This window comes from Pomacea canaliculata, linkage group LG4 (assembly GCF_003073045.1).
Source record: "Pomacea canaliculata isolate SZHN2017 linkage group LG4, ASM307304v1, whole genome shotgun sequence".
Classification (NCBI taxonomy): domain Eukaryota; kingdom Metazoa; phylum Mollusca; class Gastropoda; order Architaenioglossa; family Ampullariidae; genus Pomacea; species Pomacea canaliculata.
In genome coordinates this window covers 3908170-3926177 of record NC_037593.1, presented here as the reverse complement: position 1 = coordinate 3926177, position 18008 = coordinate 3908170, and the positions used below count along the sequence as shown (strand labels likewise).

The window sequence follows — 18008 nt, the reverse complement described above, 5'->3', positions numbered from 1 at the left end:
GTTCCAGCAGTAAAGGGGGATCACTGCAGATTTAATGGCGACAACTCCAGAAAACAAGGGTTAGTGACATCAGAAGAATATTAAAAATGCATTGAGAAATTTTAAGAATAGTAAGAAATGTTATCATATTAAACAGCCAAAAAAAGTGATCATCACTACAGATTATTCACCGCAACTCAAGGTTGCTGCCGAAGTGAGTGAAGCATGCCAGAGTGGAAATCTGGCCAGTAGAAACAGAAGAGAAGACCAAACACAACTATGCAGAGCAGAAAAAAATGTCATTTGTCACCTTAAGCAGGGCGGTCTCAGTGTAATGTAAAGGGCGATAAGCAGCCTGTGATAGAGAAATAAAGTTTTCAGAGATAAGATAGGACAGTAGTTGCTTGAGAACTACTTTCTCAAGGATTTTGGAAAGAAATGGCAAGTTTGAGACTGGGCGATAATTGTTTGACATGCTGATGTCAAGGTCAGGCTTTTTTAACAGCAGTTTTACCAGGCTGTTTTAAGTGTAAATGGGAAAATGCCAGACAACAAGCAATCCTTTACTATTTCTGTGAGGGCGTAGGACGTCCAGACAGTCTGCCAGTAGTAGGGTGGGAACTGGGTCCAGTGGACAAGTTGTGGATTTAGACAGGAATATGATATGGTCCCAAACTCACTTTCCGAGATTAACTGATAGGAAGCAAAGGAGCAGTTTGGCCTTGCAAAATCATCAATGTGGTTAGCAAGAGTACTTGGATTAGGCAGAATGTCCGAGCTAGATGAAGAGCAGAGGTTTCTAGTATGAGTACAGAGTGAAGGTGGACAAGAGATCCCCCTACCCCCCTAACCAAAAAAAAAAAAAAAAAAAAATCGGGAAAAGAGCCAGTGAGGAATCCATAGCAGGGGGCTATGATGTGGCTGTCAGTTTCTAGCATAAAATGATGACAGAATACAGAACATTCTAAAAGGCAAGAAATATGCAAACTATCACACGAGATATGTGGCACAATCTTTGCCTTGGGTAAAACTAACGCACTCCATTAAAAATACATGCATGTTTAAACTATGTTAATTTGAAAGTTTAAGAGTCTGTAAAAAGAGAAAATAAATTAACAATTAAAACAAAAACACAACTTGCAGAAATAACAAGTTTGAGCTTCTATTGACTATTGTGTGTCAGTTTCTTCTCAATGCCTTCAATGACAAAGAGTTTGTACCATCCCATGGTGTTTGCAACTGTGTGATTTCTGGCAATATCATTGACACAAAATGTGCTCTGAAAGTATTGGGCATCCACTTGCATCTGTTGGTCTGTCTCTGTCCTCTCACTGATGACGAGTCCTACGCTTGATGTTGATCCTCTATGTTAAAGTGCCAAAACGTTGTACAAGCATCCAGCTAAAGATGCAAATGGTTCAACTGTCAAAATAGGCTTGAAAGGCTATAGCCTTTTTATATCGTTTTAGATCTGCTTGCTCATTATGGTTGCTATCATGAACAAAAATGGGTATGACAATAACAAAAAGAGAGAAAGATGGTAAAATGTAACAGTTTTTACTTTTAAGATAACTGTTTTCGCTTCAAATCTCTCTCATAAACTGAGAGTTCCCTGTACTTACTGGAGAGGTGATTGCAATTTTCTGGTCTGACTTTAGCTGTATCACAATGCAGTTTTCTGTCTTGTTCATCTTCTGGAATTCTGGGTAAACCTCCTTTATATCAAGCATTGGGATAAGCTGAAAAGAAAATAACACAAAATGTCTGGCTTCTGCCATGGGCTTATTACATCTTGTATCTTATAAGACTATGTGATACAATATGTTGTAATGGATGTGTGTGCATAAGAGTCTAAGAAATGGAGCATACAAATGTCTGAATATCATATGAAGGGTAAGAAATGTTTCAGACACTATACATCTGGAAATAAATCAATAAAAATTAAAGGCTAACTGGGGTGCAAAACTTTTTCCGATCACTGGGGTAAGTTCACCACAAGATACAGCGGCTTAAAAGGAAATAAGCATTTCATGAGTAAGAAACAAGTCTCTGAACCATATTTTCCACTTGCCTTTTGGTAGGAGGCCAAGACCTCATTTCTTACAAGAACAAAGGCATCTTGATGTTAAAGTATTGCATCATTAACCCTTAAAGCCCTTACACTGGCTGCACTTCTTAAAAAAGTTATATATATATATAAAAAAAAAGGAATATGTCATATTAACCTATCTGCAACTTTGTGCTTAATTTCTTGTCTGATTCATGTTATTAACAGTTTCTGCCCTCAGACATCTCACAAAATTTCTAAATGCACACAAAACAGCTTTAGTATAATGGCTCTGTCACTTTGGTACATAGCATTTAAGGCTTATTTTGCTGAAGGATCTGAAACTTTGAAAACAAACTTGATAGTGAAACAGAATTTCAAAAGAAGAAACTGAACAACCATGGAAACAAACAAATAAACTCCGAGCTATTTCAATTTTCTGTTGTTGACAAATGTCAAAAGAGCAATACACATGGAGGGACAACAAAATACAGCATTATCTCTTTAAAGTTCAGATTCATCCACAAACATATTTCTCATTATAAATAATCAATTGAACTCTTAAAGAATTAACAGGTTTATGAAATGACAACTTTCTTCAATTTCGGTTCCTTAGCTCTTTTTTTTCTGGTCCAACAACCTCATATTTGTAACATAAACTCACATTCTTATTAAAACCCAAAACAAACAAACCTCCCCACACTTTCATTTAGAAAAACTTAAGAGCAAGAATAGTGAAACATTGCTATTAATGCTGTTAACGCATAAAAACAAAAGTTTAAAAAGAAGGCAAATAGCAACAGAATATGCGATATTAACAGCAAGGAAACTTTACATTTCATGTCAGCATCTCCTCTAGCACCTCACGGTGGCGACCTCTATGGCAGGCAATATTGTTTAGCAAGGTTTCACTCCCTCTCGCATAGAATACGAAATGCTCAAAGAGCTTACGTCTGAGAACTCATCGCTTGAAATGCAACATGGAAAAAGCTGTTGTATTCTCAGTCTGCCAACGTTGAAACAACAAATCTAGAGACATCCAGTGCACACAGAAGATAACAGTGGTGCCTGTGTAAGTTGCGATGGAAAGTAACTAAAAGAGAAATAAAAAAAGGCCTTTCTACTAAAAAAGAAAAAGTGGCTCTCTTACTGCAACGACAAAATGGTCACAAAAATCTTGCAAACCAAGTAATTGCAGTAATTAACTTCCCACTTTTTTGGGGAGTCATGAGAGTGAAAGAGTGGACAAGGAGAGAGAGAGAAGGGTGAAATAAAGAAGAGCAACAACTGACACACAGATACCTCGTCATAAACCCTTTACATTAACCAACAGAAAATGTTCCACCTTCCATAGACTGCTGCAGTCAGTTTCTATGCTCTTTTCTGGAGAGATATAGCAGTTCCAACTAATGCCTAAGAATAGCTACACTAGTAGCATGCAATAATTACCTCCACCCCTTTGCTGCGAGTGACCTGGCCGTCACGTGTTTTATGGTAGAATTCTAGGCGGTTGGGATAGAGCTTCAGATGTTTCTTTTGCCAAGTCTGCAGAAAAGGCCCTCCTAGCTTCAGGACCTCACCCTCCACTATGCAGTCTGTTGGCCCTGCTGATTAAAAAAATAAAATTATGTTAAAGTCAAAGGCAAGCTTGGTGTTATCTATGTCTGGTCATCTATTTGGTGGGTTTCCCACTTTTAATATTCTCCTGTTCACAAACTCAGCCCTGCTCTCCGTCTTTCACTAGATTATGTATGCCCTTATCATTTCATATACACCTGACCATGCACACATACACATGCACACACCCATATATAAATCTTTGTTTTAATGAAGACATGAGCAAAACTTTGCAATCAAAATAAAACCAATAGTAACAATTATTCAGCTGATCTATTATGATGGTCCTGTCTGAACTGGTGAGGTGGTGAGCATGGAGACTCCAAATTATTAAGGTGAATCAATGATTCCTTTTATCCTTGGAAAGTAATCAGTCTGCCAAACATTCTCAAGAATGTCTTTCCCTTTGTTTTCAGCCTGGTACTTTCCCAGCTAATGATTCAAAACTCAACAACAAAATAAAACTTAATTCATTACATCAACAATGAATTAATTTATCAACACATTTCTCTCTCTCTCTCACACACACACACCACACAGACACAAAAGCAAGCAGGAGAGTGATGATTTTCTGACACTGTAATGGATAGTACTGTGTTCCTGGCAAAAGAAACAGGAAACGTCATTATAACAGCTTTCTGCTGCAAGCATAAAAACTACTGTACCAGAAGAAAAAGTTGTCTGAATTCATGAGGGAAAAAATTTTTCGTTGATGCATTAATTAAAAAAAAGTCTCAATGGCGATCAACACGAAAAAACTTCTAAGATGAAAATAAATATTAATGTGCATGTCCCAAAAGTAAAAATGATAAAGGTTCCTTGCATCCCAATGTTTATCCATAAATTCTAGATCAGTTTTGTCTCTTTAGAAGAAAAATACATCCCCTTTCTTCCGAAGACTGTTGCATGCAAAGCTGGCCCATTTCAAGGAAATATTTCCTTTGATCTTTTCCCTTCGTGCCACAAGAGATTTAGATACTGAATCATTTGTGCTGGAGATATATTGATCCTTAAGTTCATCTGCTTCAGTGATTCCTATCACTAGCTTCCACCATCCTCAAAGCTACAGCCCGATCAATATTGCAACTGTGTTAGATGCAATGCACCCCACTAGCATAACAGCTACAGATGTAGGGGTAAACTTCGATGAGTCTAAAAAAAAAAACCTTGCAAAAATCCTTTTCTGGTCAAGCAGAAATTATCAACTAGGTGCTTACTGCAAGCAACACAATCTGAATACAGTTTTTTTCAATCCCCACAAATCTAAAGCTCACTTGCAAAAAAAAAAAAAAGCATCAGTGTGAAGTATGCACAATGAAGAAATGACAAATAGAATCCAAATGATTGTTCACTTCTAATCCCTCATCATCAAACATGCAATCTTTTTGTTTCTGTCAGCCCTCCCATACAGCAGGACATCCTCCTGTCCAGTTCACACTTTATCTATGTTGGTCGTCACCAAGTCACTTGCAGTCCACCTGATGTTACTCTCGCATGAGTCATCAAACAGTCCATCGGATAATCCGTTTTCTTTTGCTACTACCAGTGAAGCGCTGCCCTACATGTCCTTCAATTGTCTAGCACACTACTATATACTCCGCCTCCTTATAACTTCTTTTGATGTCTTTTTGCCACATATTTGTGTTGAGTATTAAATCTGTTCTTCATTTTTCTACCATGATTTATCTCTATCAATAACTATTCTTGTGAATACAGCGAGATGTAAAGCACAATCAGCTCACTCACAGAATGTGCATTTATAGACATGCATGTGTGCACGCGCCTGCCTATATAGCTTTACTTTCTTACTAATGATTAGTCCACCGGTCATAAATAAAATGAAACACTTAACTGCTCAGCACTGGTTCTTTTCTACACAGTTAATCACTCAGACTGGAAACAATCTTTTTTGAGGGAAAGCACAATCTTTGATCAAGCTATCCAAAAAAGAACCTTAAACAATTAGCTTGATTGATGCATCCATTTTTTTTATAAAAAGACAAAATGTTCTCCTCAAAAAGGAAAAGAAAGAATCAAGTTTCTTTTTCAAATATATCTTCAACATCTCCCAATGTGATCATGTGAGAAGGTTTGCTGCTTAATGCAATCTGAATACTTGCTCTTATTTAGTCAATACATCCAGTCATTCAGATCTGAATCACTGGATGCCATAAAACCATTCTGAAGTTGAAGACAACCTAATTGCTAACCAAAATATTGGTCTGATGTTCCTTTTTTATTTTTTTTGTCATTAGAGATATATATATATATACACGATACACACCAAGATCAACATCATCTATTTTGGGTTTGGCCTTTCTCTTCTGCTCCAGCTTATCAGTGTCTTGGTTGATTGCATCAAACACTGTCTCTGCAACTTCTTGCTGCCAGCGTTCAGAAACCACCAATGGGAAGTTCTTGTACAGTTCTTGATCTGCCTCAGTCAACTGTATCAATAAGAGAATATCAGTGCATGTCAGCAAAAATGTTTGATGTTTCCTGCTCCTTCCACAAAGAAAACTAAACTGAACCTGCGTGAATTCTGTTAACTATCTGCCCTTCACCACTGCATATCTTGCCACAATCGCTGTTTAAACCCCACCACCCCTCAAAAAAACATGATCTTCAAAATTTTTAAAGCAATAATTAAAAACTGATTATGAAATGCTATATCTTAATGAAACTGATCTCTTTGACATTTGCTTTTACTTGGCAAATAATTCAACCAACTGAACATGAATGTTTAATAAACTTTTGCTTTATGAACTCTCTATAAAAACACACCCACACATTGTGAACACCCTGTCAAGAAGCTAAAACTAAGAGCTGATTCTCCAAATCTCTGACCAATGCTTTCCTTTACATATTTTGTATTATTGCTAATGCTGTTAGTTCAGCCTTTATGGAAGCTGGTGCAAGCTGACCCTTGAAGTTCACCAAATAAAAATTTACATGCAGCCACGACCTCAGTGCTGATGTTCATAGGTTGCAAATGGCCAATGAAAAGCGTTTCCTTCTTTACCTTTATGCCTTTTGTGTCCTCTTCATCAAATGAGCCAATGTCAAAGGCGTCAGCAGCATTGACCTCCCCTTTAGGTGGTATCAGAGGAGGAGGGTACTTTTGAAGATATACTAAGGTCCAGTCAATGCCCTTGAAAAATGGGTGTTCCTTTACCTCCTGTGCCCTGAAAAGACCATGCCAAACTCCTACCATAAACAGAAACCTAAATATAGCTTGCCGCCTTGAACTGGACTGACATAATGCCCACTGAGGTCTTAGGGCAACTAGACACGAGGTAGATTTCCTTGAAGATCTGTGGTGCATATTTAAGATGTCAAATGCTTTGCACTAATAATAGCTATTAACACACACTTGAATCAGGAAAGCAGAGGTCTTGGCACCTTGCTGAAAGCCATACTGTGTTTTGTCTTTTGCATATTGCCCATATCCAAATGTAGGCTTTACAGTAACTGCATGTGCTTGTTATACTTGTTTTATATTCATAATACTGAGTACTACTTGATATTTCATAATAACAGGTTCTGCTTTATATTTCATAATAATGGGTTACACATACACTCACACATACACACAGTGTTTCCATTCATGCAGAAACATGCATTCACAGTGAAAGACAGCTCCAAACCACATTGATATGCCAAGAGGATCCAAAAACATGGATGATTTGGTGGTGGAAATCTGAAGATGCAAAAAGGTTTTTAGGTCTGTGATCTCATCATGAAAGATGTTTTGTTGCGAGTCAGATGTGAAAAATACCTCATCATTATTTATCATAAAATGTCAGTATTTGATGACATCAAAAACATGACAGTAATAGCTAAGGCAGGAATCAAGAGAACAACTATTTTTTCTGTAACTAGTTGATAAAAATCCCAATTGTTTCATCTCAGGGTCTCACACCCATGACATTTTACGGACGAGGAAACATTGGTGCACACACACACACACAAATGCACGCTGGCGAGTACACACAAAACCAATTTTCAAGCAAACCAACTTCCAGCAATTCAAAATTTATAATAGTGGTATGTCAACAATGTCATTAATCATGTGATGTGAAAGGTGATGTGCACAGGTGAATGCAGACTAGAGCAGGTTCTTATCTCTACAGCACTTACCCATTGCATCAGACGTCAGGACTGTTAACCAAACTCAAGCTACATTACTTCATCACAATGAACTATGCTTGCCGAAAGCTCCAAGAATTCTTGACACAGAGCAGGAACATTATATGGGTCAAATATTTAACACTTTCAGCTTGGTTTCATTTCCAGGAAAAAATGGCCTGTATATGAATAACAAATAGTAATTTCTATGTACACGTCATGCAAAGCTTTCAGAGGTGGAAGGATAAAGCTTGCAGGTTTTCCCCCAAAGAGCACTTCTGAAGCCAGTGCCCAGCAATGCACAACCTACTCTAATTTTCATCAACTGTGTTTTACAACCAAGGCTGAGGTGAGTGCAACTCAGGCTACTGCAGATTAGCATGGCCAACCTCTCTCCACTAGCAAACTGGCTCTATAGAGATGTAACTATACTCAGCTCTGTTGAGAAGTAACTATAAATGGTGGAAGGGAAAATGAAGTTGGTGGGATGGAAGACAAGCTGGAAAGCAAGAAGGGCCCGCAAGAAAGGCAGCCATCACACAGGAAGCCTATCAGGTAGACAATAGGCAGCAACGGTAGCACTTTTTTTACCCCCTTCCACGGCAGCCTAGCCTCTCCTCCACGTCACGTTTTAGGAGCCCCTCCAGCAGACTCTTCATCTCTGGGGACATGGAGTCTGGCAGGTCCACACTCTGGGTCAGTAAAACACAAAGATTAGAACAAACGATAATAATGCATCACAAACACCTGCCCTGAACATGTCAATATACATTAGAAATGATGATACCTCTGAGGTCCCTAAACACATAAGAACACTTTAGCAGCACCAAAAAGCTTGGGTCTCTAAGGTGAGCAGATACTTTAGACGCTGTGACATTTTGAGGTCCCAAACACATCAGGACACTTCAGTAGCTGTAAAAGTTAAGGTCAGTGACACAAGGATACCCTTTAACAGCTGTAACATTTTGATGATGTGAGTACACCTTAACGGATGTGATATTTTAGAAGTCTTTAAACGCATTCAGAGCACTTAAGAATCTGTGACATTTTGAGGCCACTGGATATCTGAGTAGTAGCTGCAGACCTTTAGGATCACTAACTATAGTACTTTTAACAGCTTATTTTGGGCTCCTTAAGGGCACCCCCAAGTGACTGGATATTAATTCCAGACATTTCTACAGTCTTGTATGGAATGGAAGGGATGGAAAGTGATAGTGGTAGTGGGAAAAACTACAATTTGCATTTCTAATTTGTTGTGCAGACAAAGGCCAGTTGCTGGAACCATGGACAACCCGCCATCTTAATTTTAAAGTGAGTATGAAAACCAGGGCAAGTGCAAATTCTACAAAATTAAGATGCATTCCAACACAAAGTGTGTGTCGCATATACATTCATTTAGCAAACAAAACAAAAGCAAACCAAGTCTAAGATAAAATATAAAACTACCTCTAAGTCGACCTCCATTGCATTGACCAAAAACTATTACAGAGCATGCAGTTAGATTGTTCACAAACATTGTTATATAAAACTAAATGCCAGCGCAAATCATAAACTATTTTCTCAACTAGTAAAGGAGTAGATGAACTAAGCACAGGGCCGGCTAATCAAGTCAATCAAAGTGAAAAAGAAAAACAGAAAGCAAAAAGACATCAATGTGCATGCACAACCCCACAATGAAAACCAGGTGAGCTCCATGAATACTTACCAGGAACACAGAGAATATTTTAATGTTTAAGGGGACATTCTGACTACCTACCATGAGGATGCTAGCAGACTTTGATAAAAACTGAAAATTGCCTACTTCCATATCTTTCAACCAAAGAACTTCTTTTTCTTCTCTCAAGTTGGATTTCAATAAGACATGATGACACTTATAACATTCAAAAATAATTCTGTGCATGTGTAAATGCATGCAAACAAAGTGAACCTGTAGCACAGAGCTATGCAAATGAATCTTTAGCACAGAGTTCACTAGCCTATGAGTGCAGACACTGCATACAGAAATTTAGAAAAATGCAGGATAAAAAACCCCAAACAAATGGACAAGAAAAAAAAGAAACTTTGTGAAATATTACCTGATGCGACAAAGGAAACACTTTTGTTTTTTGTGTGAAAGATTGGTCAATGTTTCACAAAATGTTTAACAAACTGATAAAACTTAAACCAAGTCGTAAAAGTTTCACCATTAACGACATATAAAAACAGTCAAGCTAATACAACAACTCCTGTCGGATACGTAGGGTCATTCTGGTCAGAATGCCCACTGAAAAGGGAGTTTTAATAGTGTCCCAAAATTAGATGAAACAACCTCTCAGATAACCCCTAATATTTTAAGAATAAGAGGCTGCCACAGCCACAACAAGATTCAAGCAATGATCTCCTTGATGAGGAAGATGAGAGTAACCTGAGAGAAACCTCAGTACAACTGACCTATGAAAACAACAGAACAAGAGGTCAGGTGATGAGAGTAAGGAAAGCATTTCGAGCTGTAGTGTAACTTACCATGGTCATAGTCATGCGGTCGATTTCATGCTTGTCTTTGGTTTTGTGCTGTCTGAAAGGGCTGTGCCTGCAAGTGGAGAAGACGAGTACAAGCCCATTAAGATGTTAGTTACATTTACAAAAAAATTAAAACAGAAGTAGTTCCCATTACAGTTAAAGCCACAGCACTTCTGGGGAAAAAAGTGCTTCAAACAGTGAAAAGCACCAATTTTGCTACAGCATAAAACAGAAAAAAAAGTATCTAGAAGTATGTGACTAAAAGTAAAGAACTTTAACACTATCATTTAATGGGTAGGTGATAGCTGATGATGATTATGATTGCTAATTAAGTTCTTGTGACTATTCCACATAAAACATCTGCTTCTAAGCCAGCCTGAGAATTTATGTAGCTGCTGCTAGGTACCACAAGACTAACAAGTCTGCCAATTCTTGGATGGGTTATTTCCATCCCAAGATGGCTGAAACTTTTGCTTTGCTAAAATTGGAAGGTTTTTTTTTTTCCTTAAAAAATGAGGATTGAAATCTTTAAGATCTTATTCTGATCTCAGTCTAATCATATGAAAACTACTTTGTATTCTATCAGACATTTGCCCACACATTTAGCCCTGTGCAAACTGGCTTTTCATAAAGCCCCCAGACAACCTTCTGGTCAACCAATATTTACATCTTAGGCGGCCTTGACAGGAATCTACTCTCACAGTCCTACTTTTCTCATCAAGTACAATGAACAGAAGTCTGTGTGTGCACAAAGACTCAAAGACACTCAGGCAGAAGAGAATATTGCCTTGTCCCTTGAACTATTCTGCACACCTCAATCTTGTGGCTATGCCCCTCATCATAACGCATCTCTTCAAGGAAGGAATGGAGGGAATTACTGTTTTATGCCAAGCCAGCAACTAAATATCAGTCAAAGCAGCCTGCCCTGTAAACAGGGAGTCATAACCCCTTCAAGGAAAGAGCAGGGAGGGAGGAAAGACAGATGAGAAGCAGAAGAAAATTACTGGAAAAGAAAAGAGGGATGCAACAGCAGACAAAAACATAAAGATGGTCTATAAAAAAAAAAGACATAGCTGGTTTAATCAGAAAATGCAGAGATGAAGTGTACGTCTCATGCTCTGGGGTACACTGAACCTGAGGCATGATGCATCAAAGCTGGAAGTGTCTGCATGATAAAACAGCTTCCAGAATTAAATCAGTTTCTAAAAACTGCAAGCAACCTTTTTCTTGCCCACTTTTATTTTACTCTCAAGATTATATGAAAAGAAAGTTTGGAAGAGAAGTAATCAAATGGTAAACAATCTATTGTATACAAGTTATTACAGAGAAAGCACAACAGTCTTCAAACTATTTTTTTCTGTTTTGTTTGTATTGCAGAAGGCTAAGGGAGTGGAGGGGGAGAGAGAAAGAGAGACAAAACTGACACAACTCACAGTTTACTCAGTTTCTTATTCCAAGTACACAATTCAGTTTGCTGAACTTCTTATTTAAAATTCCTACATCTGCCTCTTTCTCCTCCCCTAAAACTGGAAAGACAAGGCCTGAGGCAGCCAAAGTTCCTGATATTGGCTTTAAACACCTCCCATCAACCCCCTACTGTCAACTCTCCCAGCAACAGAAACGTGCACAAGTGTGGCGTTGCTAAAGCCATCCTTCATGATGGATGATTCTCTATCAAAATGAAAATGAATGTGTCCTCGATGATGGATGATGTTATACTAACTCAGAACATAAGAGTATTTTCACACAACTGAACTTCAGCAGCAGTAACACACACTTCTGTCACAAAAGCTGGAATTATTTTGTTCCCCATTGAAATGCTATGAGAAAGCGAGTTCATTTGTTCTAGATGTGTGTGCATCCAGGTTTTGCACTTGTCCATCTTCTGAGTAGTCCATAGTAAGCCCTTGGCCTGCAGATGCCATGTAAACAAACTGCATAATTCAGAAGCCAGTAGTTGTCAAAGTTATCGGATTAGCTTTGTTCAGGTGTTCACTTTTACACAAACAACAATTGCACTACTGGAAGAAAGAAATCATCCATACAATCTGACGTGCACCAGTTGCTTGGCACAGGGCAATCAGATTCTACCCACAATATGAATGCCACAATTATTACACCAAAAAGTCTGGCTAGTTAGAATCGAACCAGCAGCTGGTAAAACCAGTACCCTGCATTGTGGCTGTAAAGAACGTCAAATGTTTTCAATGTTAGTAGGACCTGAGTGTTTACTGCTGACCAACAGCTGCAGTCATTCTGAACATTTTCTGCTAAAGAAGTACGTCCCTACTATTCTAGACTAGAAACTGCTGCATTCAAAAGCAGAAGATATAAATTCTTTACGTCCAATTGGCTTTTTTTGTGATGTCATGATTAAGTTAATGGTTTGTCAGTTGTCACAAATCTGAACATGGCAGTGCAGAACAAATTCGTCCTGTGACTGATAAACTAGTACTCTCTTACATGCCAAATCAAGCTACCTCTGGAAAAAAAAAACATGCCTGCAACTTTTACAGGCAGAAACCAAAAGCATGCAGTTCTGTAATCTCAAATGGCTCTGGTTAATGTAATTAAACTTCTCCCAGAGGTGTATGTTTTTTGTGGTCTTCAGCTAAATTTATTTCTAAACTGAAGCTGCTGCTGGCACAAAGACAGAATGAGCCTCGATTACAGGGCATTATACAGGATTGATACACTTAAAGCAAAAACAGGCTTGAAAGGATCAATACAGGTGGAAGACAGCCAAATGTTGATAGCATTCATGCTGTTTTTCAATATAAAGACAACTTAAAAAACACCCTCCCTTCCCCTCTCCTTCCAGAGGTAAGTGAAATCTTCATGCATGACTGAAGCAACTGTATTCTAAAGGCATTCTCAAGTCAAGAGTCTCCCTGTCTTTTGCCATTTGTAATTCCCCCCTCCACCATTCCAAGTTTAAAGAATAAAATGTGGATGTACTATTCAATGTCTGCTTTTCTTCAGCAGCTATTCATAGACTGTTTCCCACTTCACTTACTTAGATGCAGATCATAATATCAAATTTCCTCATGTCAGAAAGGATATGGCACAGACTTATCCTCACCTACTTTCCTGTATCTCTACGTAAATACTACTACTAAACCCTTCTTAATACAACAATGTCGCAATGTATGCTCCAAGATGACCGAACTTACAATAACATTAAGACTTAATTTCTTTTCTGACTAAAAGGAAATTTTGTCTCCTCTTAGTTCTCAAATGCCATTTCATCTTCAGTCTGTTTCAGCAACATGAATAAGAAGAATGCAACCACATCAAAGGTGATAAATTTAAAATCAAACGCAATCCAAACCCAGCTCAATGATGAGGAAAACTATCAGGTATGAGACGTAACACCCATACAGATGAGGAAAACTATCAGCAATGAGACGTAACACCCATACAGGCAAGGAAAAGTATCAGCGACGAGATGTAACACCCATGAAAAATGAAGTGAAAAACGAACACGGCAGACAAGCCAACAACCAACACTTTCAACCTATTTTCCCGGTAGGAGCTAATCAAACAACCACATCTGCTATTGAAAATAATTACATTCAGTCTCACCTTTGATACTATACTTATCATATTTGTTTTGCATATTCCAAATGTAAAAAGTTCATTAAATTTAACCAGAGAAAATTTACACTAACTGCAAGAAAAAGATCTTTATGACATATATGTTCATAGACATCATGCATCTGTCCCCAAAATTACTTCTTACAAAAGCTAACACAACTTTACTAAAAACAATGCACGTGAACATACACTCCCTCATACCGTGTCTCTCCTGCTTCTCAACGTGTGCCCATGTCTATAACAACAGTGCTAGTCCGCTTGCAATTGATCTTACTATAGCGACTTTTGTGCCATGGGATATTCCGTCAATTCTGTGTTATTTGCATGCAACTCCATACATCTACTGCAAAACTTCTACCTTTCTAGTTCTTCTACCCTTTAAAGAGGAAAAAAAATATCTTCAGACTGTATTTAAAAGATAGGACTAAATGTTTGGAACTCAGTCACCTTTCATCAGCAAAGCAGTGTCAGTGCTCAGAACCCAAATTTGGTTTTTCATAAGTTATCCCAGCCCCTAAAAGTTTAAAAGCAGCGCATGTAAATACTTGCTCAGAAATGGGATTGTGGTTGATAGTATAACATGCTATATTTTACCTCTTTATTTTAAAAACCCATAACACTTTTGTGAAAAGGTAGAGGTGGCAGCTTGCTATGAAATCCTATCCATCCCTGAATGACAATATTTGGTGCACTGCCCATGCCAGGCCTGACAAAGGGCGCAGGCAACTCAGGGCTTGTTTGCAACAAAAGAGATCTCTTTAACCAACTCCTTTCTGTGCTACAGGATCTACTGCTTTGATGCTCATCATGGCAGCTGTTTGAATGCACCGACTGCACCATACTGCAGCAGCTTGCTTATTGTGTGCATGTCTGTGCACAGATGCTGTGCTTCATCCACAGTACATTTCCCCTTCCTTCCGTAAATTCTTCTCCTTCACAACACAAGCCTACAAATTTGTAAACCCAACTTGTAAAATGGTCATCAGAAGTTCTCTTCTTGCTTATGTTGGGGGAAGATGTGTGCAAACAATCAGGGATAGAACATGCATGGCAATGTCTGCTAAAAAACCTCCCTCAACCCTCAAGGGTAGCACTAATGTTAAGAAACTTCCAAAAACATGCACAAGCCGGATGTGGTGGTCCCTTTTCCTGGGGACAGAGCAGGCTGCCATAAACCAATGTAGTATATGCATTGCATTTGTACACACACATATATATATAATGTACAGCTCTCATACTGCGTAACATTTTCTGTTTTAAGCTGTAAGAATCAACACAGCAAAGTCTACCCCACCCTTCTCAACCCACTCCCCCAAAACCCTCTAACAGAAAGGGATTCACAACAACTGAGTCTCAAATTTATGGTTTGTTATGTTGAAGGGAAATGGGTGGCAACCATGGGAATCATTTTTTTTCCATAAAGCCATTTACAATTCTTTGTAACAGGTTGCTTTAAAGGTGTTTTAAAATGTCTTGGCACACCTTGTCCCCTCCAGTTTTGGGAAGGTGCATCATAAACGGCCAGTGTCTCAACAGAATGTTCACGATGCAGGCTCTTACACATGAATGAACAGTCAAATGCATACAGCTCTGGATATACAGTGATCCCTCACCTACTGCAGGGGTTACGTTCCAGAGACCCCCGTAATGGGTGAAAATCCGCAAAGTAGCAGCGTTATATTTTATTATATATATATTTAAGGCTTTATAAACCCTTCCCATACTTCTATAAACCTTTCCAGTGCTGTGGTTGGTCACCTTCCATTCCATCAGCCAACAGTGTGCAATGTACACAGTGCAATCTCACACTGACAAACTTGCTCGGGCGGTAGTGGCATACAGTATTGCGTTTCCATTGTGTATAATATGTTATTCATCCACTGATAAAATACCTGTACATACTCTATTTCATTTTGATTTAATATTCTTTTAATATGTTTGAATTAACATGTACATTTATACTGTCAGGCACAAATAATTAAAGTCATAAATATTACACAAATACCAATATATCACAAAATCCTGCAATAATCCTGTGTTCCTGTGAAAACTCAATGATAAAGAATTATATATATATTTTAAAACAAAACCACTATACAGTGAAAGCGCAATATAGTGAGGGCGACTGCAACACACATAATACATAATGCGAACAGTTCTGGATATGCACGCACATAATTCATGAGGGATCTGCATTTTTAACAATCATAATCACAAGCTGCTCAATACTTACTTTGCATTGTTGTTGTCTTGCATTTCTTGCTACTGTACTGTTCAATGGCATCATGAGGAACAAATGTGTTTCAAGTAAATTAAATCAAGTTCACTAGCCTGTATATTTCAACAAATACTCCCAAAGCCCTCATGAATTAAATGCTTATCTATATTTCAAGGTAACCAAATGTTTAATTCTAAGTGAGACCTTACCCTTTAAGAAGTTTGTAGATCATGCATCCAAATGAGAACCAGTCGGCACTTGAGTCATATGCTTGTCCTTTCATAAGCACTTCTGGTGCCATGTAGCCATGTGTTCCCCTAAAAAAAACCCAAACAAACCACTATTAAAGGAGCAATCATCAGTGTACACCCTAAGTTTAGTCCAAGGTGGTTCACTCACATTAATATGGTGTGTTAGTCAAGCAAATTTTATACCATCAAGGTATACCCTATTTCATCTAAAGAGCATTAACCCTCGTGGCATAATGGGCCAGGATCGTGGTATTGCCAGGAAACACGGGGAAGGCGATTTTCATTACTTTTATTGCAAAGTTCGAGTTTTCTCCTTTCCAGAAATGTATAAGTTTCTTGGTCTAATGTTTACCTCAAAGCAGGTATTATGTTTAGTTTTTAACATTATAGAACAAAGGTTAAACAACACGTGGAACATAAATAGCCTGTTAACAAAGAAAGGGCAATAAAAGCAAAGTACATACACGCTTGCATGAGGTTTTTTCTTGGAAAAGTCACATGCTAGACCCAGGTCAGATATTCTCACGTGTCCATTTTCATCCAGAAGTATGTTGGCAGGCTGTAACATAAATATTTCCTTGTCAGCATTGCGGACGTAGTCAGAAAATGAGCTTTAGCACAACTTTTCTACATGGCTAAATGTGGACAAAAGGAGACTTTAACTTTTGAAAAAATATTTCAAGAACTACAAATCTCATCATCTTTAAAACAATGCCTCCTTCAACAATTCACATGAGAGCAAAATGCATTGCAGACTTTCAAATGGAAGTTAATAAAACAAGATAAACAATAAAACTAGCTTATCCCAGATAAAGTCTAAAACAACGGAGGCCCCAAATCCATGATGTCTAGCACAATGATAGTATTTCCCCCACACACCCCTCAAAAAAATGAGAATCACTCAAAACATAGATGATGTTGAGTAGCACAGGTGCAGCAGAGTAAAAGAAAATTAGCACACAGCACTTAGCAATTATATTTTAACACATACTCTTAAATATTTGGACAAATAATTCTTTATCTTTCAGCACAAATTACTCAAGTCAGTCTGAAGAACATTCATGCACCAATCTGCTCTAGAGAATCATTTATTTGAATTAACTCCACTGAACACAGCTGTCTGCATTACAACCTCCCTGTCTTTAATCTTTTTTTAGTGGTGGTAAGGTTCAGTGTTGATGAAGAAATTTAAGACTAGGCTCTATAATAAATATCTGAGAGATATATATATATAGGCACAAGTCGCATGCTGCTTTACTGAAGTATACAGAAAGGACAGCAAAAGGAAAGATTTTACAGATCTTAACTCATTAAATGTTGGATAAGTCAATGAAATCTGGTCAGCTAATAATAAGGCCACACACACACAGAGGATTTGATGGCAACAGCGATGGTGCTGTGAGTGCTCCTATGTGCAACATTTTGTGTGTGTGTGTGCTGGCCTGTATTATGCATTATGAGTGAATAAATGTGAGAAGGGTCAGGATGGGAAAAGCAAAGCAAGCTAAAGAAAGAGAGGGGTAGGGTAGGTCAAGAATATAACTGCTAAAACTGTAGAAGCAGGAGTTGGGGTCTGGCTGGACATTCTTGATCAAATGAGTAAGAAGGTTCCTCAATCATATGCAGTTTTTAGCCAATCCTTCTCCTAGTTTACAAACATTTAAAGTATGCT

At 38.1% G+C, this 18008-nt stretch overlaps 1 protein-coding gene across 1 annotated transcript in view; it reads right to left on the bottom strand.

Moving 5' to 3' along the window:
- The window catches only part of LOC112562704 (beta-adrenergic receptor kinase 2-like), a 66581-nt gene that overhangs the window by 8362 nt on the left and 40211 nt on the right, over positions 1-18008 (bottom strand). Inside the window, 8 exon segments of the mRNA XM_025236126.1 lie at positions 1602-1718; positions 3476-3630; positions 5928-6090; positions 6666-6828; positions 8363-8463; positions 10274-10340; positions 16295-16402; positions 16801-16895. Coding sequence (XP_025091911.1) covers positions 1602-1718; positions 3476-3630; positions 5928-6090; positions 6666-6828; positions 8363-8463; positions 10274-10340; positions 16295-16402; positions 16801-16895 — 969 coding nt within the window.